The 24,276-nt window shown below is 31.9% G+C and overlaps 1 protein-coding gene and 1 long non-coding RNA gene across 3 annotated transcripts; one reads left to right on the forward strand and one right to left on the reverse strand.

Annotated features, from left to right (window-relative positions):
- Positions 1-8,256: 8,256 nt before the first annotated feature.
- LOC115725717 (uncharacterized) lies at positions 8,257-11,729 on the reverse strand. Of its 2 annotated transcripts, XR_009687294.1 has the most exons (4): positions 11,366-11,728; positions 9,822-11,223; positions 9,641-9,690; positions 8,257-8,570 (listed from the first exon to the last, which is right to left on the reverse strand). It is a non-coding gene; the product is annotated as an uncharacterized LOC115725717 (long non-coding RNA). The 2 variants fall into 2 exon arrangements; XR_009687293.1 differs by having other exon boundaries at positions 9,641-11,223; positions 11,366-11,729.
- A 4,677-nt stretch (positions 11,730-16,406) lies between these two features.
- On the forward strand, positions 16,407-20,554 carry LOC115712163 (transcription factor MYB8). Its single transcript, XM_030640410.2, has 3 exons — positions 16,407-16,782; positions 16,914-17,043; positions 19,797-20,554. Exons 1-3 carry the CDS (start codon positions 16,653-16,655, stop codon positions 20,365-20,367), a joined length of 831 nt encoding a protein of 276 aa, XP_030496270.2. The 5' UTR covers positions 16,407-16,652; the 3' UTR covers positions 20,368-20,554.
- Positions 20,555-24,276: the final 3,722 nt, after the last annotated feature.

Genomic DNA, 24,276 nt, shown 5'->3' on the forward strand with positions numbered 1-24,276 from the left:
AAGAAATCCAAATAAAATATTTTCAAAACGAAAATAAAATTAATTTCATGGAAAAATTTCGTAATTCACATACATTCATCAAATAACACATAAACCAACATGAACACATCCAAATCAACACACAAACAATATTCATCGTTTTAAATCCATATTTCATGAAGATAAATCATTACTATGGCTCTGAGGCCAGTTGTTGGGAATATTTTACAAGGATCTAGATTTACTAACAAGTATGTTGATTAACATCCTAAATATGAATTCTCTAAAATAATGAAAATAAATACATAAGGGTTTCAGAAAACCTTACATTGATTGCAGCGGAATATAATGACTCCTTCCGTTCAAGATCTCTAGCCCTTGATTCCTTTTTGTAGTAGAGCATTATCAAGATCTGAACCTGGATCTCTTTCTCTCCTTCGAGTTTGGTTACCACCGTCTTACTCGCTATGATTGAGTACTTGACTTGCTATGTGTGGGCACGACACTAATTCACTCAAGGTTCGAATGGTGAAGAACAATGAAGGAGGTGGGAAAACACTAAGGAAAGAACTCTCTCATCGTAGTTGTCTAGCATAGAAAACTAGGTTTGACTTGGTTGAAGGCATCAAGTGGATGAGTGAGAGTATCATGTTCCTTTTAAAGTGTTTCAACTAGGGCTTAGGGTTGAATTATATGGATTAAAAAAGAATATAAAATTAGGCAAAAAAAAAAACTATGGCCGTACACTTAAAGTAAGCCAATCTCTAGTTACAATTTTGCCACTTTTTTCCAACCACTTATTCTTCTTTTCAATAATACCATATTTTCCAATTCAAACCTATAAATTCCAAACTATTTATTTAATAATTATAATTAATTACTAAATAAAATTGTCATTTATGTAATTTATTAATTAGACCATACAAAGTCTCTTAATTAACAAATTGACCCTGAAACCTCTTTTCTTCATAATTAAGCCCTTGCTTAGTGAAAATTCAAAAATAAGACATAGCCTAATTTTAGAATTATAATTGATTAATTAAAATCAATTAACTGAGTCTGCAAGCAGTATTATCTCAGCTAGTGAGGGGACCATGGGCCTATATAACCAAGCTTTCAATAAGTAGATCCAGAATTCACCAAGTAAATTCTCAACTTATTAATTCCTCCTTGCTCCACTATAGATTTGGAATTGAATACACTCACAGTTATATAGAACGCTCTATATGTACCACTATATAGATACATTATGATTATCCATTGTTACAATTCTAATAGTCAAGGATCCTCTATAGATGATCTACATTGAATAGGGACAAATTTACCGTTCTACCCTTCAATGTATTTAATCCTTAAAACACTTAGCTACCTATAAATGATACTTCAGTAAACTAATATAATTACTGAAATGAGGCCTCAATCATTTATCTCTATTCAACCAATCTCGAAAGAGATCATCGTTTCACTTCTATGTCCAGATAGAAGCTATAGATTCCATATCTATGTTTAGCGCTCCCACTCAATTGTACTATCATGTTCCCATATTGGACGTATCACCCAGACCAAAAGGTAGGCTTAACTAGCAAATCAAAGAACACAAATAACACTATTGAGATCGAACTTAACCATGTCAGGATTAAGATCCATAGACCTAAGATCAACCATTGATATTGACTTAGAAAGATATAACGATAAGTTTATGATATCTTATCCCAGATCAATATTTGTCCCTTTCAATGTATACTCCATACATCTGATACTGGTAAACTTTGCCAATACCCTGGAAAGGACATAACACTTATCCAAGGTGTAAGTATACCTATCGCAGATTATCATGCCAGTCTAAATCAAGTGAACTGCCAAATCATGGGAATTAAACTTTTGAAAATATAATCATGATTATATTCCGCTGTGCTGGCGACACTATAATCATGAACAAATACATATATTCTGGACTTAATAGAATTTATACATTAAACATAATCATGAAATAAATCATGTGAACCATGCAACATAAAACGATTTATGATCTTTATAATTAGTAAATCTGATTATATTGAAATGAGTTTTATTTAGGACACAAAACCTAACATTATCTGCATCACTTAGAAAATTATCAAATTTTTCAGGATCATTAAGAAATTCCTCATGTGCTTTGTCAAGCAAGTCCATTGGATAATCATCGAAATTATTACCCGCAATATCATCTACCGCCCGCTTCTCAAATGGATATAGATCATCAGTTCAATGTTCGCCATGCTAATACAAAGTAGTATAACTTCTATTGAAATCTCTTAAATACGCATAATCCTTAATCATCGTAATATTTCTTTTTGATCAATTATAATAATCTACACATGAACAATGAATACGTTTGGTATTTCTAGAATTTTTTATTGCAAACCCTATAAATGCATCGAATCCTACTTGAAATTACAGTGTGTAACGCTCTAAATAATTAGGACCGCTACCCAAGTTACTTACGAAATCCTAATCCCCTAAATGGGATTACTAATCAAAATAGCGCATAATTTAAACTTTTGTAATAAACGGAATGAAAATAAAACTTGTAATAATTTAACACCCTAAATATGAATTTTCTAAAACGATGAAATAAACACGTATAAAGTTTAAGAAACCTTACATTGGGTGCAGCAGAATATAATGACTCATTCCGTTCAGATATCTAGCCCTTGAATCCTGTCTGTAGCAGAGCATTATCAATATCTGAACCTGGATCTCTTTCTCTGAATCTTTGATGTTGAAACTCCTTCTTGCTAAAAGTCTTTCTTCACGATCTTCCTCACTATGATTGAGGTATCACTTGCTGTGTGTGGGCACTACTCATACACTAAGTATTTCGAAATTTGAATGAGGAAGAGAGAGAGAGAGTGGGTTCGGCCAAAGATAGGGAGAGAGAAGGCTCAGGTTTTTCTCTGAAGGAAAAATAGAAAATTTAAGTGTAATTTTCCTGAAGCCTTCACTATCTATTTATAGCATTCCACTAGGGTTAGGTTTGAATTATTTGGCATTAAAATAATGAAAATATACGAGGGAAAAACCCTACAAAAGTGACCGGCCATACTTAGTGGATTTGGGCCTCACGTTTTGCAATTTTGCAGTTTTATCTTTTCTGCATCTCATTTTCTCAAAAACGCCAATTTTCTAATTCAACCATTTAAATGCCAATTCTAACTATTTAATAACTATAAATAATTATTAAATAATATTGTCATTTATCATATTTATTAATTGAACCATACAAAGTATCATAATTAACAAATATGCCCCTAAAACTCTTTCTTTACAATTTCGCCCTTACTTAGTGAAAATTTCACAAATAGACATAGTCTAATTTGTGAATTATAATTGATTAATCAAAACCAATTACATGAGTCTTACAAGCAATATTATCTCAACTAGTGCGGGGACCATGGGTCTATATAACCGAGCTTCCAATAATTAGATCAAGAATTTATCACTAAAATTCACTAACTTATTAATTCTTCGTTGAATCCACGCATAGAACTTAGAATTGCACTCTCAGTATATAGAATGCTCTATATGTTCCACCATATAGACGCATCATTAGTTATCCATTGTTATAATCCTAATGTGATCAATGATCCTCTATATGAATGATCTACACTGTAAAGGGATTAGATTACCGTTACACCCTACAATGTATTTATTCCTTAAAACACTTAACCCCGTATAAATGATATTTCAACTTGTGTGAAATGAGTACTCCGCCATTTATGTTCGTTTGGTCAAGCTCGAAGGAGATCATCCTTTGCTTACTATTCGCCAGATAGAAGCTATAGATTCCATGTTTATGCTAGCGCTCCCACTCAATTGCACTACCGTGTTCCCAAAATGTACGTATCACCCTGACCTAAAAGTAGGGTTAACTAACAAATCAAAGAACACGAATAGCCTTTCAAGATTGAGCCTAATCATAACAGGATTAAGAACATTTGATCTAGGATCAACTAGGCGATATTGACTTGAATAGATATTACGGTAAGTTTAATAAATCTAAGTCAAAGTTCAATATCGGTCCCTTCCGATGCATACTCCATGCATCCAACCTGAGCTTTACTTTAACCAATGCTCTGGAAAGAACATAGCATTTCTCCAAATGCAAGTAAACTCTGTTGTAGATTATCATATCAGTAAAACCCTATGTCTGATAAATCTAGGAAACTTTATTCACATAGTCATGTTTACTTTCCAATGTGTTGACGGCACAATAAACACGATCAAGTATGTGAAAAGGGTTTCAGATGAATTTATACATTATGTACATATAATCATGAAATAAATCATGTGAACCATGCAACATTAAATGTTATTTCTGATCTATATTAATAAGTAAATCTGATTATATTGAAATGAGTTTTATTTAGGGCATAAAACCCAACAATAATTAGGACCGCTACCCAAGTTACTTACGAAATCCTAATCCCCTAAATGGGATTACTAATCAAAATAGCGCAGAATTTAAACTTTTGTAATAAACGGAATGAAAATAAAACTTGTAATAATTTAAACTTTACAACAGTTGGGATCCCAAAATATTTACAAACTTTATTACAAGTCTCTTTCAATTAGCCGGCCTAAGCGGCAAAATAGAGTTTCAAAAATTTAACACTGGTAGACCCTTAACCCGCTTGGTCTGATATGGCCTGGACATGTACATTCTTCGCCCAGCTCCAGAACTCATGGCTGATTAGCTAAAGCCTTACCCTTTCCTGCACAGTAGAGCACCCGTGAGCCGAGCCCAGGAAGACAGTAGATAACATAACAATAATAATATGCTCATCATACTATTTAAACAATAATGCCATTCGCATATGCTTGTGTGATACAAACCTGCATATCGCACTGACATGCCCATTTATGTCTACGTGGTGTAGACCTATGTGTTGCGCTCACACATCTATTTAAATCTATGTGGCGTAGACCTACGTGTTGCTCTCACACATCTAAATACAATAAGGCCTTAGAATGGTTCATCTCGGTTATGGTTACCGAGTCCAACCTGATTATGCCTTAAGCGCATAATCCTTGAATATCATTATATTTAACATGGCATGATATTTACACACATATATCACTAGGGTAATAACCCTAGGCTATTCGACCGTTCCTATTAAGGTAATAACCCTAATTTCGGTTACTAAACAATCATACATATCACTTTCAATATAAGCGCCACTTCGCATACTCTACGTGCTAGCTACTGTCTTACCTGCTGTCCCATACTAGCAGTGATTCTGAATCCCCGGGTGCTCTTGATCAGGTGCCGGTAATCCTAGTCACACAAATTCAGGATTTTCACAACTAGAAGTAACCCTGATTTCAAACTCATAAAATATTTTCATGGCATTTAAAATTCAGATAATCACATAGAGCTCGGAACGAGCTTTCCAACGATATAAATAATTCCCAAATCGAAGTTCAGAATAAAAAGTTATGAAATTACAAAGTTGGGAATCCAATCTGCCCAAAAACTCACAGGTGGGTCGCGCCATGCCCAAGTCATGTCGCGGCACATGGGACAAATCCCAGGTTCCACCAATAGGAGCGGGCCGGGGCATGCTCAACCCATGCTGCGGCACCTGGTTTGAAAACCCAGAAACCAGCCATGAACATCACGATTTTTCAGCAACAATCCACTTCCAAATCAACCCAAAACTTGATCAAATTCACAAATTAACAAATAGGGTAGCTAGCAATTACTAAATGCTCAAATAAACATATTCCATGCAATAATTTCCAGCAATAAACCCCCAATTTTAGCTTGCTCAAACACACAACAATCAAGCTTTTCAAATAAGAACTCAAGCACAAACTTGAGCTTCAAACTAAAAAAATTCTAATACTTTCCAGTAGCTCAAAACCAACTGAAACCTTAATTTTCAACCTAGAAATTTCCTTGCAAACACAACCACCACTCAAGAATAAACCACAACAATATCATGCTATTCACACTCAAACTCAACAAAGTGAAGCATCGATTCTTATAACATACACTCAAGAACAACACAACCCTAAAACATGCTTTTCCATAAAATATAATCAACTGGAAATCAATAAAATTCAGTAAAGAACTACCTCAATTTCTCAAGCTTAAATTTCTTCAATTTCAAAGCTTCATTCAAGCTAAAGATCACACCAATTTCTCCCAAAATCAAAATTGAAAACAAAGAAGGTTGAGAGAGAGAGAGGGGTCGGGTGAGAGGGGAAGCAAAGGCAGAATTTTCCTCTTCATTATCTCAAAAATTCACTTTTATTAAATTTAGAAAATGAAGGTCAAAAGACCATTTTCCCCCTAGGGCCAAATATCAAGCTTTTACACTCACAAGGACAATTATGACAATTCATGCTTATTAAATCCTAATTAAATGTTAGATTATCAAATATCAAATAAAATGCCAATTAAATCAATCCAATTTGCATTTCGGGCCCGAACCCAGTTCGGCCCGAAATACTCGGTTGTGACTACACCCCGCCAACCTGTCTGAACACACCTGAAAAGACAACACAGGCATACTATATAATAATATAGTTCTATTAAGCACGTAATTAAATTAATTTCATCACTTTACCTTTCTCGGGTCATACACTACAACAATAAGGGGCATCACTAATGCCCATATTACTAACGCCTAAATGTCGTTAGTAAAAATACAATTATCAATAACGACACTGCAATGTCGTTGGTATATGTATATAATTTTTTTTTTCAGAAACACCATCAATAATGACATATTGGTTTCCAACGACATTGTCGTTGGGAATTTTTTGAAAAATATCCGCTAAAAGAGGCGCCAATTTTCCCTCCTTATGCAACCCCCAACGACAATTTCGTTAGTGGTTGTCGTTGGTACACCACACTTATCTGCCCCCTGAAATCACTTTCCCCATTTCCAATAAACCCATCTTTCTTTCTTTTTTTTTTTTCTGCTGCTTCGTCCCCTTCTTCTCATCTTCATCTCCTTCTCTTCATCAACTCCTTCTCATCTTTTTATTTTTTTTCTTCTTAAATTTTTGGCCGAATACTACATTGTATTCACCATTGCCGGACCACTACGGTGTAGACTGCTTTCCACCGCTGCCCGACGTTCACCGAACCACCACCGCCGCCATCCTTTAGGTAATATTATTTTATCCTTCATACTCTATTTTTTTTTTAATAACATTATATTTTCTTCTAGTTTGTCTCTTTTTTCTTTAATTTAGTTTTTTCAGGAAACAAAAAAAATACTGAGTTAAGATCTTACACCTGATTTTAGAAAATTTTGAAAAATGTCATTTTTTGATAATATCTTTACTTCTCAGCATATTGAGTTTGACCATGTCGTTTTTAGATAATCCCTGTTAAGGGCAGCTGAGCTTGAGAGTAGTCCCATCTCGGCCACAGAGTTGGGTTTTGTTTTCTTAAAAAAAATGTGAACTTGACTTTATTGAAGAATGTTCCATTAAAATTTCAGATCAACCCTTCAAAGTATGTATATTGTTTTGTATTTATATATATTTATGTTTATATATGTTTTTTTTGTAGCTATATATAGTGTTGGGTATTCATAGTGTAGCCACCACAATCAACTTAGACAAACTGCTCATATATCAGAGTTGCCACTGTTAGTTTTTTTTTTTTTTTTCTAATACTTATTCATTATATGTAATAAAAAATAATTTGTAAAATATATATGTTTATAATATAGATTTTGATATATTGAAAATGTTATATGTGATTATATGTGATTTTATTAGCTTTTTAAAATATGTATTAATATTCTAAAAATATTATATGTGTTTTTTTTTTTTAAATGTTAATAAATTTCACTACTACAAAATTCACTTTTCACGTCTGTTTTTAAGTGTCACCTAAAGAATTTACGTCGGTTTATAAAACCGACGTATATACCGTAGTCGCAAATAGTTTTTTATTAGCGTCATTTTCAAAACGACGCAAAAAATTTTTTTCGACATTTATAAACCGACGCTAAATACTTACTTTTCTATTTTATTTTAAGCGTCGGTTAAAAAATGACGCTAAATGTTTCATGGCATTTTAAAACTGTCACAAAAAAGTTATTCCGTCGTTTTAAAAATGCCATATCTATTACGAAAATACTTTTTTTTTTACCTATTGCGTCACTTATATAAAATGAAGCGCAAGTATAAGTAAGGGAAAATTGCAAATTTTTCATGCAATTTTCCCCACCTGCATTATCAAATTTTAGAATAATTCTATACAATAGTAAATACATAATACAAAAAAGTTAAAATAACATTTTTAAAACTTACATAAATTAGTAATCGATTCTATTAACTAATCACACAATACCAAAATTGTTAATAGAATCGATCCTAAAACTTAAATTCCATGTATATCGTAAACTAAATATAAACTAATTACATATGCAAAAAATAACAATAATCATAAAACTTGTTACTCATGTATTATAACAAAAGTAGTAACCTTGTACTTAATTTATAATCAAAGGCTTCACAAATTCGGCTCACTCATCCCGTACTGCATTGATCTCCTCGTTACTATAAGGAGCGTCTGACTTGAACTGTAAAACAAAAGATAAAAAAACATTAATCATTATATTAAAAGTATAATTAAAATACAAACTAAATAAAGAAGCCTAAGTGCTCCATCACCACCAATGCAATCTTCTACCAAAATAACTCAGCACTGGGAAATATTTGACTAATAATAAAGAGTTTGAAAACTGTGTATAGTTTTGAAATGTTGTATCTTTTCAATATAATTTTGTAAGACTTGATGAGAAGCTGCTTTTTTTTTGTAGAAAAGTGTTACTACCTTGAAAAAGTTTGAGCTGGGAGCTTCTCGATTGATTCAATCATGTTTTTTTTTAACTAGGCTACTCAAACTCAAGATTTAAACTGAGCAATTCACTATTGCCTTACCGAAAGATTAAAGGCTAAATACAGTGTGTAATGTGGATTGAAGGCAAGATTCTTGTGAAATGGATCAAGTTAAAGCTTGATAATTCAAGTGTGTAATGTATTACATTATTGCCTTACCTACATATCAAAGGCTAAACACAGCGGGACACAAATCAAACAATAATAATATGTGTGTGACTCTGTGTGAATCTGTAGATACTTCATACTGAAATTAGTTGATAAAAGAGTTTTCGGTTTGCGAAATTTGATGTTATGAAACTTTAGAGCCAAATTGTGTATCTTAACATTGTGTAATTTCTTTTTATTTTTTTGAAAGAATTAGCAAGTAAAAAGAATAACAAATTGTAAGTCTTATATGGGCCATTTTCAATGGAAAGTGATTCCTTCTGTATCAAAAAAAAAAATCATACTTATACAGGTTTCTAATTCTCCTTGTCTCAGTTTCAAATTCCACTGCCAGTAACTAATTTGTACTAAGGCATGTAAAAACCAATAACATTATCATGAAGAGATAACAGTCATCTACAAAGTGGAATAACACTAAGAACCAAATGAGTATTTAGAACCTTACGGAATATTCAAATAGAAAGATAAAGCCCAACTTAGTAACATGCTCTAAATGTGATCTCAGCAGCTTACTAATAAACAAACTATAATAAATAAATGAGTTAATTCCTAAAATGAATTACAAATGAGTACGAATGCGAACCTGTGTTACGCCGATTCATGACAATGAACTGAAACCGAAGTTGAGTATTCCTTAACAGCAAAAAGATACATTGAACTAGGTGAGCCTAAGCCAATTACAATTTAACCATAAAGAAAACCCCAACACAGAAAAAACAAGTATTACTAGACAATTACAAAACGGTCAAGATAGAAGTTGTTACCTTTTAACGACAAAGAGAGATCCCTCAAAGTCTTTGCGACTCTAAAACCAAACAAACTTGCTTAAAAATGGAATTGAAAACAGAGATTCATAAACAAATTCAGTCCCAAAGAGGGAAGCAAATTGTAAGAATCTAAGGATCTAACACCAAAAAAGAAAAGTGATGGACATAAGTTAAAGTTTTGTTCTTTCCTTTTCCTTTTTTTTTAAAAAAAAAAGTTTCAAGGAAAGGGTATTAAATTAAAAAGCAAAACGCATATGCATCAACCTATATATATAGACTTTAAATTAAAGTTCCTAGCTTTTGTTTGTAAAACAAGTTCTGCTACAAACAATCATGCTATTTTATTTTATGTTTTGAAACAAGACCAAAAAGGGTGAAAGTCAATGACTAAAGATTGGAATTTTAAGGCAAAAACGAACTCTACATAACAGTCACTAGTGAATATTATGACCAATACAAATGAATCATTTCAAAAAAGGGACTAATCCCATTTCCTTTGATTATTATCAGAGGCCAATCTGAAAATCTCAAACCTAACCCACTTCAATGCAGTTAACAACTTCCTCTTCATTCAAGCTTTATTGTCAATACTTGATTCAATACATTCCATCAATTACATACAAAAAACAAAGTTAACCAAAAGAACACATTAGGTTATGCATCGAAACACATATGCAGAGAAAAAGGATGAATCAACATTTTAAGTATACAGTAGAAATATCGGAAGAGTCATTTGACACCAAAGCAATAAGTACATAATATAATCAGAGGACATTAAAATATTAAGGTATAAAGCAATAGTTCCACTAATGCTTCAACCATGTTTCTTCTACTTGAAAAGTGGAAACTCTCAGCAATCCTCAGTAGTATCAACATAGAAAGAAGTCCAATATAATAAAAGGTTTTAGTTAATGTCACATACATTTGTTACAAACATCAAATTTATAGCATCGGTATTTACTATAATGATTTCTATATATAAGTACATTTATGGTAAGTGTTAAGGAATTATAGTAAAAAAAAAGCATAAGTAATCGTTTGGATCAACAAACCATGTATAGATGCACAAAAAGTAAAATTCTCAACACATCAAGATCTGAAAGAATGAACAGGAAAAGGACATAATGTAGAAAACCCATGTCAATTCGAACACCCAAAATTGAACAAAATTCTAACTACATTTGTAATTTCTTGCCAAGTCAAAAGAAGCTGAAACGAAGAACACTAAAATGAAAAAGAATGCACCTTACTCTAGTCCCAATTCTGATAAAAGCTACTCTAGTCTTCTGGGTTTGTTGTTCAACTGCGACTGAAGCCCTTATGACCCAATTCCATGGTTTCCACACAAGCCATTCTCAGATTGGGTAAAGAGAACCCAAGAACAGAGACCGACCCACTACTAGACAAGTTGACCGGACATGAAGGACGAGTCATAAGACTTTGGTTAGTGAGCATTGAAGAAGAAAGGATATCCATTGTGAAACTCATTAATGGAGTTATAAAGAGAGATGGGGGAAGGAGATTGGAGATGGTAAGCAAACCTTTAGACCTTTGCATCTGATATATCTCCTCGCCGTTGTCTGAAGAGAGACCACAGACCACCAGCAGCAACAGGAGAGACCACCGGAGGCTGGAGGAGGAGAAGAGAAACTCCACTGCTGCGACTGGGAGATCGATTAGCTTCCTTTTAAAACCGGAGGCGAGAGGAGACGAGAAACGCCACTGCTAGCGACTGAGAGCTCGACTATAAGGGTTGAGGGCGGCAGTGCGTTTAGGTCGATTGTGGAGTCTTTCACGTTTAGATCGACTATGGAGTCTTTGGCTTAGGTCGTGAAATGATGAACAATATATTGTGTTTAGGTTTAGTTTTAGGGATTTCACTTTTTTGTTGCGTCAATTATTAACTCTCACTATTGTATTTTGCGTCATTTTTAAAAGGTCGCTAACACAATAATTGACTATTAATAAACGACGCAAAATGTAACGAATTTTTTTAAATTTTTGCTTATTCGCGTCAGTTTAGTTTTTAGCGTCATATACCTAAATGACGCAAATATCATATTATTAGTGTCATTTTTAAAGAGACGCCCCAATTATTTCAGTACTATTCACGTCGGTCAACGCTGTGAATAGTAGCGTTGACCGACGTAAATAGTGTAATTTGTAGTAGTGAATTTTTTGATTTATTCTGAAAATATGTTTAAAAATCTGTGATGTATTTTAATTTTTGAAGTGTTTAGAATATGTTTTAAAATCTTTGGGTGGTTTAAAATATAAATGTTATGCTGCTGAAATTTTTTAAAAATTTTAGAGAACAAAAATATGCATGTTAATTTAATAATTTATAATAAGTTAGTAATTTCTTTAAAAAATGTTAACAAGTTATATTTAAAATGATAAATTTTTGAAATTAATAATTATTTAAAAAATTTAATGAAATTAATTCTAAAATTAAGTCATTTAATGAAGATCAAATTACATCGCAGACGCTGACACAACCATGGCAGCATACATCTCAGATGATGCCGACACAATTAGGTCAGCAGACTTCTCAGATGATGCCAACACAATAAGGGCAATAGACATCTCAGATGATTCCGATACCATAAGGGCAGCAGACATCTCAAATGATACCAATACTACATGGGCAGCAGACATCTCAGATGATAAGTTCGCATATGCCGCCATACTACCCACAGATGTCGGATGTTCCTGGAGATGCTAGTGATGAGGACGATGCTACTATAAACATCTTTTAGAATTTTCACTTCAATTTTACGAACTATCGATTTTATGTTTATTAACATTTTATAAACACTTAATTTATATTTAAGTATGCAGTATTGTAATGTTTATAACTCAGTTTTCATTGTAATGTTTCTGACTCTAAATATTAAATTTTAGTTAAATGATTTATATCTTAATTAATTAAATAATTTTATATATTAATTAATTAAATAGAAATAATTTTAATATAATTAATTAATTAAATAAATAATTTTTATATAATTATAAAAATTAAAAATTTTAATATAATTTTTTATAATATTCATTAAATAATTTTAATATAATTTTATATAATAATAATTAATTAAAAATAATTTTAATATAACTATTAATTTTTTTTTCGGAAATACTCACAAAAATAATAATAATAAAAAATAAATCAATTTTTATTCCCAACGACTATGTCGTTGGTGATATTTTAAATTGCCAACGACATTAAAAGTCGTTGTTGATAATCATTTTTGCCAACGAACTATTCCCAACGACTTTTCACCAACGAAATGTCCTCATTGATGGTTAATACTGACGAAAAAGGGACTTTTTACTAACGAAATTTGTCCTCATTGATGCCTATATTTCTTGTAGTGATAATTACTAAAATGCCCCTGGCTCACCAACGGGGTCTTAACATATAATTAATCAAATAAATTCTCATTTATTGAACTATATAATAATATAATTCCTCAATTATTCATAATCATCTACTTAGGGTTTTGCTAATCCATTTCTTAATTCTAGGGTATTACACAGTGTATCTCTCTCTTCATGCATCCATAAAGAAAATCTTAACAAAAAAATATCAGTATTTAATAATTAATTATAACTAGTTACAATTTACATAATGTAACTAACTAGTTCTCACAACTATTTAATATTTATATACTACTCTAATTCTTGTATTAGTTTAGATTATGTTATTATGTTACTCATTTAAAATATTGGCATGATAACTAGTAACTAATTGTAAATAGTTACTAGTTATATAAGTTGTAATTAACTAACTAGTTTCTTACAACTAGTAACTAATTATTTGTGTTATGCATAACACTTTTCCTTTAATATATATTTATTTTTAGTAAAATTTATCCTAATTCTACCGAAGTTTAGACAGCATAACAAGCTATAGTTTGACGTTCCCGAAAATTTTGAACATGCCAAAAATAACAAACAAGATAAATAAAATAATACAAAACAAACCAAATAACATTAACAATACAACAATTATCCACCCATCCGACTGCAGTATATGTATTCACATAACCTACTTCACTACTGTTGAATATTTAAGATATTCAAAACATGCATATTATTCTACCCATCCGATCGTAGTAAAATATATCTCAAAACCTACTTCACTAAGGATTAATATTTAAGATATTAAAACTTCACTAAGCATTGATAATTAATTAATAACAAAAGTTAGTTAATATATATACCTATAACTAGCTAAAATCCAATCAACACTAAATTATTTAGAACCTTGAAAATTAGCTCACAATCTACAATATATTAAAATACCACAAAATTAAAATTTAATTATTTAACTACTTACTAATTATATCATTTATGAGTAACTAGTTACTAATAAATGATATAACTAGTTAGTAAATATATGAATATGAATAAAAAAAAATAACTAGTTACTAATTAGTAAAAAATATAAAAACACATAAATAGGAATACGAAAAAAAATTAAATTCAATAAGTAAATTAAAAAATAAATAAATGAGCTATTTTTTCTCATCTACTTTTAAAAAAATTTACATATTCATATATAATAAATTATATCTCTCACTAACAAAATTTTAAAAACTTAATTTTTAAACTAATTAAAACTCTCTATCTCATTCTCATTCACAATACATATACAATACTTAGAATATATACAATACAATTAAAATATTTTTATAAATACAATACAACTACAAAATATGTATACACACATACGTATTCAATAAAACACAAAATATATACATATGTACTGTATATTAAGGTTTAAATTTTTATTTTATAACTCCAATCTGGCAACCAATGGCGACAAAATACATACATATATATGTACTGTATATTATGCACACACACAACAACATAATCTTAATAATATAGAAAACTCCAAAAAATTTATAAAAATGAAAATTAAGCAATGTATATTACTAAAATGAATAAAAATCATATTTATACCTTGGACGTTGAGATTCAACGTTTTCTCTACTAAAATCGGTGGCTAGAGTTATAACCACCACATTATTTCTTGGCTTCAGTTTACATTGAAAATAGGGAAAATTGAAATTATTTCGGGTGTATAGGTTTAGGTATTGAAAATAGAAGTTTTTTTTTAAAAAAAAAAAACGTACGCTCAAATGGTGGAGATATGGACTGTAGGAGAGGTAATTGGCAAAGGTGGCAACGATTTTGGATAGTGTTAGTTATTCTTCGCTTGGTTTTGTTAGGAAAAAGAAGATGAAGAATAGGTGAAGACGGATGCTGAAGTGTTAATATATAATCTTATAGCGTCGGTTATTTGAAAAAACTGACGACATAGGCTACATGTGTTAAATATAAATGACACCTATGCCGTAAGTTATTTTCAAATGACCGACACCATAGGGGGTTTTCGTTACAGTTTATTATTTCTAATTAAAAATCGAAGGCAAATGGTTTTAGTAAATATTATAACTACGATTTTTATAAAATAACCGCCTCTAAATGTCAATTTTTAAAAGGCGGGTATTTTTACACCTTTTAGCTTTCCTTTTTATAAAAGGTGTCAAAAAACCAACCTCTAAAAGACTGCTTTGTAGTAGTAATTTAGTGTGGAAACTTGTTGATACGAACCAGTGGCTTAGTCTCGGCGCTATGTTCGAGCGAATCCAGATCAGTAGTTATCATCATGTTTTATGAATCGCGGATGTCTTATTATATATTGTATTTGTATCCTGTTGATACAATATGATGCACAATTAGTTTTGTATTAGTGTTTCTTGAGATTTTTGTCTGTTGACACTATTGCATAGTGATAGCACATATATGTGTAATTATGTAGTCCAAGTGGCAGATTGTTTGAATATTTTATGTGGACTAACATAATTAATAGTTGCTCACTTAGTGTCGGTATAATCATATAATGATAACTATATAAATGGTAATGTATGATATTATTATCGAGCCATAATGAGATAGACATAACGTACTAACACGCCCGAAGCCTATGAACACGCTTTAAAACGTTCTTTGATCAGACTATTAGGATAAGACAATAAATTCTCTCAATTTGGGCTATAAGCCCAATATACCTATTAATCCTTATAAGGGTCATGCCTCTTATTGATGACTAAGGATGTGTATGGGATAAGTGTGCATAGAAATAGAGAGTACAATAGTATTCATAAAAAACTCTTGCATCTCTTTCTTCTCTTTTGAGTGTAGATTAAAAGAGCACAAGTGATGATAATGTACGAAGAAAATTTTATTTACAAGATAATATGTTTTATTCACTAATGTTTTAATGCCTTAAATAAAATAGTATTTTTGATAATTATTGAGCATAATTGTCATTATATAATTTTTGATTAATGTTGTGAATTTAGTTACATGGGGCAACTAACACCAATAACGTTGTGAATTTATATATATATATAATACAACAACAAGTAGCATACGATACTTCCCATCCCAGCAACCACACGCACCCTAGTCATGCATGGCCAAAACAACCAGTCCAAGTCAAAAAGTCAAACCTTTTTTTTTAAAAAAAAATAATAATAATAATAACAAAAAATAATACACAATTGTTTTTTTTGTACAACAAACCAATATTTATACCTGACTTTCATCTCTGATTTTAGTCTGTTCTTCGTTATTTCATTCTTTCATCATCAAATTAAAAGTGTTCAGTTCATATAAAAGTATATTTAGTATATAGTTACTCTTCCATAGATCTATATACACTTTATTGAATTTATATTGAAATAAACTGGCTTAATAATTATTAAAAATTTCTAATAAGAAGTATACGTAGGTAGAGCTAGATACATACATAGAATGAGAAAACCTTGTTCTGAAAAGCAAGACAAAAACAAAGGAGCTTGGTCCATAGAAGAGGACCAGAAGCTTATAGATTACATCAACCAACACGGCGAGGGTTGCTGGCGAACCCTTCCCAAGGCTGCAGGTAAGTAATTATATCTCAATTATTAACCACATATATATATGCATTAGTAAATTAATCCATGTTATCCTTTTTTCTATTTAATTAACGTGTAATTAATTTTCCTTTTAATTTATATCCATTGATTCATTCAGGGTTGCTTCGATGTGGAAAAAGCTGCCGACTGAGATGGATTAACTATTTGCGTCCAGACCTTAAAAGAGGCAACTTTGCTGAAGATGAAGAAGATCTCATCATCAAACTCCATGCACTCCTAGGCAACCGGTATCTTTCTCTGGTTTTCGTATCTACGAATTAATCTCTCTATTATATTAAGCCTTTTATTTCTTAATCGATCTAACAAGACTAAACATGAACAAAATTATAAAATCTGTTATTAATGGGAATTAATGTATAACTATGTAAACTAAAATATATTGATGGACTAATAAATCTAATTTGAATTTCACCATAATTTTTTTTAAGAAATTAATGTATGTTTTATTCCTCCTAAAAATGAAAATTTTGAAAACGAAAAAAAAAAAAGTAATGGTGTGTAGTAATACAAGTCATATATGACGAAAACTTTTGATTAATTGATCATCCACTTTTTGTATAATAATATTTTGGAAAGCTTCAAATTATACAGCATACATTAACCATGGAATTAAATCAGAAAGAGGAAAATATTTAGTTATATTGTTGAAGAATGTTGCAAATAACACAACACATAATTAATTTTAGGTGTAGAGGAAATCAGCTGGAAGAAAAAATCACTCATATTTGGTGATAATCTTTTCAGTAAGAGAGAGAGTAATTAATATATATATATATACACACACGTATTTATAAGCTTCACCAAATGGAGAGTACCTCAATTAAAATACAAAAACCCAGCAAAAGTTATATAATATAATGTGCAACTCGTACATTTTGTTAATTTTGATTATATATGAACTTTAAAAATTTACAAGGGCAGTTTCCAAAAGTAATCGATGTACTTGTTGTGCATATATGACATTTTTTTAGAAATATTTATAAAATTGAACTCTAATGGGATGATTGTGTATAATGTGGTTCAAAAATTTTGCTAATGTTAAAAATTATGGCAAATTTCACACAAAATACAAAATATAATTTGAGTTAAATGAGTAATTTGCAGTATAAATATTTAAGTTTAACTCCGAGTTGCAAATAAATAGCTAACTTTAATATTTGGCTGTAATAATACGTAAGTTATATTTTTTGAACTCTGTAGGAATTATCACATGTCATTTTCTTATTGGTATATTTAAATTATTTTTTTTTAAAAAAATAAAAATTTGATGACTTCCACCAATTAGAAATTGACACGTGGCAATTTACTTAATATTTAACATGTAGGTACCTACAAAAGTTCTATATGTATTATTACTGCCAAAAATTAAACTTACGTATTTATTTATAGCTGATAATTAACTTTAATTATTTATGGCGCAAATTACTCTGAGTTAAATTTTAAACCACAATAAATATTACTTTTTTATTTATTTTATTGCCACTTATTAATGTAATTGATAGCTTTTATATTTTTATGTACATATTTAATATATTTCTTTATATTCTTTCAATAAAATTTTAATATTTTTGGTGACTTTTATATTTTTTATTATACTTTTATTAGGAGAAATTACCTCTTACACTATCTTTTTAACTTTTTTTTTTTTTTTTTTTCAAATTTATGATTTGGGTTCCTAAAGTGGTTTCTGCAGTGATTTTTATTTAGGCTGCTATACGATTTTTTGTTGCGATTTGGGTTACTTCGATAGTTGCAATAGGATTTCAATGTAGAATTCCGTAGAAATGCAAAAAAAAAAAAAAACTATTTAAAATTATAAAAATGAAAAAACCCCTAATTTTGATTAAACAAAATATTTTACCTTTAATGTATTGAAATACAATTATAAAATTTGCATTAAATATAACAATAACTTATTCTTTTTTATTAAAGTTAGCACGAAATTTACATTATCTAGAAATTAATGGTCTAAATATATATTTGGGGCATATAAGTTTTGGATTTGAAACATGATTGTTTTTCTGCAGATAAAGTACCGAATTAAAATTGTAAAATCTATTTGAGTTTGGTAGATACATGCTCTAAATCAGAAATGTGTAGGAGTTAAATTCAAAATTATTGGGCCAGGAGAAAACTTGTAGAATAAATTTATTTTGAAATCTTCTATAAAGATAGTTTTGATAAGAGTTTAATGATAGTACTATGTCAACAAAACCTTAAATCTAGACCTAAACAAGCATTATGTATATCGAGTACAAGTCGTGATCATAGTAGTGCATTGTTGTTATTCTTGAATTTAGTATTATAGTGAGAGCACATATCTTTCTATAGCTAATTATATAAAAGACCATCTGAACCAAAATCGGAAATCGACAAATTTCTTATCTATAGCTTCAAAATAACAAATGTAATTTCATAAGCAACAAGATGTACTTAAATTCTTGATTTTTAAATTAGTACTTTATACATATACTTACTAAGTGGCATTCTGTAAAGAAAGATATTAATACATATATAGTATCTGTAAAAGCCGACAATTTATGCAGCAAATAATAAAAACAATGTACAATAAAAAGTTTAGCTAAAACCGGTGATACATGTAGTATTAAAATCAAATTAACAGATGATGACACAAATTCAGTAAACAGTACTAGTTCAAAAGAAATAATATAATGTATACATCTATTTTAAAGGATCCTTGAAAAATATAGTTTCCTACACATATCAAATTTGTAATCACGACATAATTAGTAAATAGTATTAATTTTCGACAGTACCTATTCATCACACACAGCATCTTTAGTTGTCGTATATTTCTAACTTTTAAATGTTAAGTGATCATCGTGCCTAATAGTAATTTTATTACATATATATTTAAAAATAAGTGTACCACTAATATATATATATATATATTTTTTTTTTTTTTGATGAATACCACTAAATATTTTATTTCCGAATTTTGAATAATTAATTATTATAGGTGGTCTCTAATTGCTGGAAGATTGCCTGGACGTACGGACAATGAGATAAAGAACTATTGGAACTCTCATCTAAGGAGAAAGCTCATAAACATGGGCATTGATCCCAACAATCACCGCTTAAAAACAACTACTAATACTACTTCTCCTCTTCTTTCCTTCCCACTAAATTGTGCTAATAATAATAATATGCGTACTACAACAACTACTTCATCTGCCGCCCTCCCTAACATTAGCCCTAAAAATGAACGAGTTCCGGCAAAACCCCACGGCGAAGATCATTACGACATATCGGACACCGGAAGTTGCTTATTGGAAGATAATAATCAGGACTACTTCTCTACATGTTCTGTTTATCATCATCAGCGATTATTGCCTGATTTAAACCTAGACCTTACATTGAACATGGGTTATACTACTACTACTATTAATAATAATAATATCAATAATGATGATGAATTACCTAATACTAATACAAATACTAATAATAATAATAATGGCAATCAATTAGGGAAAGATTGCTTCGAAGTGCTGGACTCATCATCAGCTCCAACACTCCCTCTCTTCATATAATTTAAAGTTAATATATAATATGATCGAGGCACACATGCTATCATGTAATAATGCCAAATGTATATATAGTACTATACTGTAGCTACTATATATACTATATTTACTATAACCATTTGAATGATTGATAAAGCGAAACCATGTCCATATACATAAATTAATTATTTATAGCAAAGATATTTTGCATGCATGATGATCTTTTATTTTTATAAAGCAACTGCAACAAGCCTATCCAAACAGCGATCGTGTGGTACAATTAATATGTGTAGTACATTTCAGCATAGCTTATCCATATGAACTATAATCTAAATTATATTATGTATTATTTCTTTATGAAAAAAAAATATAATTTAATAAGATAAATCTGTTATTACTAAAGAATTCAGAAATGGTGGACAAATATCCGCCCAAATATAATCTCCTAAATTAGTAACAGAAGTTGTCAGTGTATAGGCAACACCATTCGTCGAACGTGAAATTAATGGCGCTGCGAGAACTACCACCAACAACAACTAATAAAGAATAGATATTTAATAAAATAGATTGAAAACTAAAATTTATGTGAAGCTTATTTATCCAACTAATTTTCGCTGTAGAATCACTATTAATAATAGAGATACTGAAACCATATTGATTCGCAAGAGTCAGGCCCAGACGAATAGCAAACAACTCCGTCACATTAATAGAGAAATCACCCAACACACCAGATAACCACACCACCCAAACTACACCTGGAGAAATCACCCAACACACCAGATAACCACACCGCCCCTCCCCGGTACAATCGAAGCATCAGTCGCTAGGGAATCAAGAGGTGGTGGTATCCATCGAGTAGGTTGTTTTGCAACTGGGTTTGTAAGGCCCAATCCTTGAAGGCCACGTCTGTGAAGACTCGGTTTGACCGAGTCAAACCGAGTGTATATATATATATAATAAATCATTAAATAATAATATATATATATATATGTATTTAAAAAAAAATCAAAATAAAAAGAAAAGTGTCTCTCTTTATCTATCTATCTTTCTCTTTTTTCTCTCTCTTCAAATTACAAAAAGAAAACCCACAAACTCCATAACCACCACACTCCGGCGACCCATCTCCGGCCATCGCCCGACCTCATGCGCCGGACCACTTGAACCTCCTAGTGCCGGGGACCTCACCCCCCAAGCGGCACCGCTTCTCTCGCCGCTGTTAGCTTAGGATCGCAAGTCAAAGTTTGGGGTTTCAAACTTTGAACGGATTTTTCGGTCACCTCCGGCGTCCGTTTGACGAATCGTCTTCACCACTAAACTCAGCTCGTCGAGGAGAACAACCTACACTAAACCATTTTTCCCGGTTCAATACTTTTTTCGGTGACATTTTTGTAGCTCCGCCCCTTTCCGGCGACTTTCAGGTGACATCGTGTACCGTTTTGACAAACGGTTGGCATGGGTATGATCTACTCGTCCAGGTGGTCGTTTTGATATACAATACTCCTATTTTCGGTGATGTTTCCAGTACACCAATTTTTACCGCCACCGATTATTAATGTGTACCGCTTAGGTGAGGCTTCAAAACCCCAAATGTTAAATATAGTCATATTATATGTCGTTGGACTCAGTTTTGAATGTAGAATGCGATGATGATAATTATTTAACCATTTGATGGTATAGGTGAGAGTAATATGTAAGTTTGGACTAAACAATTGGAGCTCGGGACTTGAGAGCTTAAGATCGTCTTTGGAAAAAGTTTAACGACTCGGGAGAGGTAGGGACTCAACTTGATTATTGGACTTGATTTTTATATGTGTTGTATAACATTAGACATATTCCACTTTTTATGATTTACAAAATTGTTTGAAAAATTGAAAACTTAATCTGCATATTTTTCTGGACTGTTCTGGGGCACTGAGTGCCAAATATATTTTTGTGTGCAAATATTTATGCATGTTATGATTTTTGGGTTTATTCAAAATACAACTGTTATGCTGCCGAATTTTCTAGAAAATAAAACGGAATATGTTCTTTTGTTATGCTTATTATTTGCCTGCTTTGGTTATACTGATGAGAGCCATGTTAATCATGTTCGGTGCATATTGTTGTTTCACGACCTAGTCTCTGTGTCATCATAGGTAGATGAGGTGTGCACTCACCTGTAGGTGAAAGACCTAGAATCTGTACAGGGAGTGAATTAAATCTGAGCCCCTGTATTTATGGTGGATGTCAGATGCGACTACCCGGTTTTGGATGTCGTTTTCTATGATTGGTATTGAGAGCTAGGGGTCTAGGGGACGGTGTGATGTGCATTTGATGTTTGATTTGTGATTATTTGTGGTCTCTCTACTTTATTTGTACATATTGATACTGTTAATGAGATATTTTATTTTTACAAAGCTAACCATGCAGGAATTTTATTAAACCAAGGGTCCTTTGATATTAGTTGTTTTCCTACTGGGCTTTATAAGCTCACCCCCTATTTTCTCCCATTCCAGGAACTCAGTTTGATGCTAGTGGATGAGGATGGTACGGTTGGGAAAGGAATGTCGTTATTAGTTTAGTCATATTTTACTCTTTCACCTTCTAATGAGACTGATTTTGTCACCAAATAGTTTAGATTAATTTTAAATAACAATAGTAATAAGTATCTTGGTATTTATATGTATAAGACATATTTATATTATTAGCATCCAATCCTCACTAACTGATTAGCTTTTGGTTCTCAGACCTAAGAAAATGCCTCCAAAAGGAAAGAAGACAAGGAGAACGGTTGGAGAAGACGCCCCTCAAGCTAATGTCCAACCTCCACAAGCTGAATTCCCTATGAACGCCCTTCTCGAAGCCTTAAGAGTTGTTCCCGCTCAACAAATGGATCATGCCGCTCAACAGAGTCATCATTTTCAAGTCTTTCATCGGATCCAAGTGCCTGAGTTTGAGGGTGGACAACATCCCATGGTACCTGAGGAATACCAAGTTACTTTCGTTGTGTCCAAGTTAGAGGGTGGTGCAGCAGATTGGTGGGAGACCTTGTCCAGGCCAATGGGATGACTTGGCGAGAATTTGAGGAAGTTTTCAGGGAACAATATTTTAGTCCATCTCACAGGAGGGCTCTTATTGGAGTATTTGATGGTTTAAGACAAGGGGATATGACTGTGAATGAATTTTACATGAAGTTTGTAGAGCTATCCTCTTATGCATATCCTGGTGTTGTTGATCAACCCTTGGTGATTGAACAGTTCATGCGTCGTTTGAGGCCTGCGATACGTGGTCCTATAGCCCCTTTGACCTTTAACAACCTGACTGAGTGTGTGACAGCAGCCTTGCAAACTGAGGCTCATGTAGAAGGGAATGAGAAGAAGAACACAAGCAGAGGAAGAGGAAATGACCAAAAGATGACCAAGAAGAATCAAGGACAGTGGTCCCAAGGACAACAATTTAGTGGGGGTAGCACTAGTAGTTGTTCATCTGGAAAGACTCGTAGTGGACCATACGGGTGTTTTAGTTTTGGTCAACAAGGTCATAAGAAGAAAGATTGCCCGCAACGACAACAAAGATTTCAAGCATCTCATGGAGGACCCATAGGGAGCTATGTAGAGTCTACTCCTTTTCATGGACAGCTCAGGACAAACCAGTCTCAGTCTTCATCCTATGGTTTCACACCCCAATCGGGCCAACAGTCTCAGTATCAACATCAGTTTAGGCCACAAGGTTCAGGGTTCAACATGGGGTACTCACAAGGTTTCCAAACTCCTGCTCTTAGTGGGAGTCAAAGAGGGTACAATCAAGGTGGAGGGTCTGGTGCAAGTACAAGCTATCCTAGTTAGGGAAGGGGAAAGGCAAAAGCAAAGTCATCCGCTCAAGCCTACGCTCTTGGGGTTGATGATGTACATGGCGGTGCTGACCAGGGAGTTGTTGATGGTATGGTTCTTATCTCAC

The sequence above is a fragment of the Cannabis sativa genome, chromosome 4 (assembly GCF_029168945.1).
Source record: "Cannabis sativa cultivar Pink pepper isolate KNU-18-1 chromosome 4, ASM2916894v1, whole genome shotgun sequence".
Lineage (NCBI taxonomy): Eukaryota > Viridiplantae > Streptophyta > Magnoliopsida > Rosales > Cannabaceae > Cannabis > Cannabis sativa.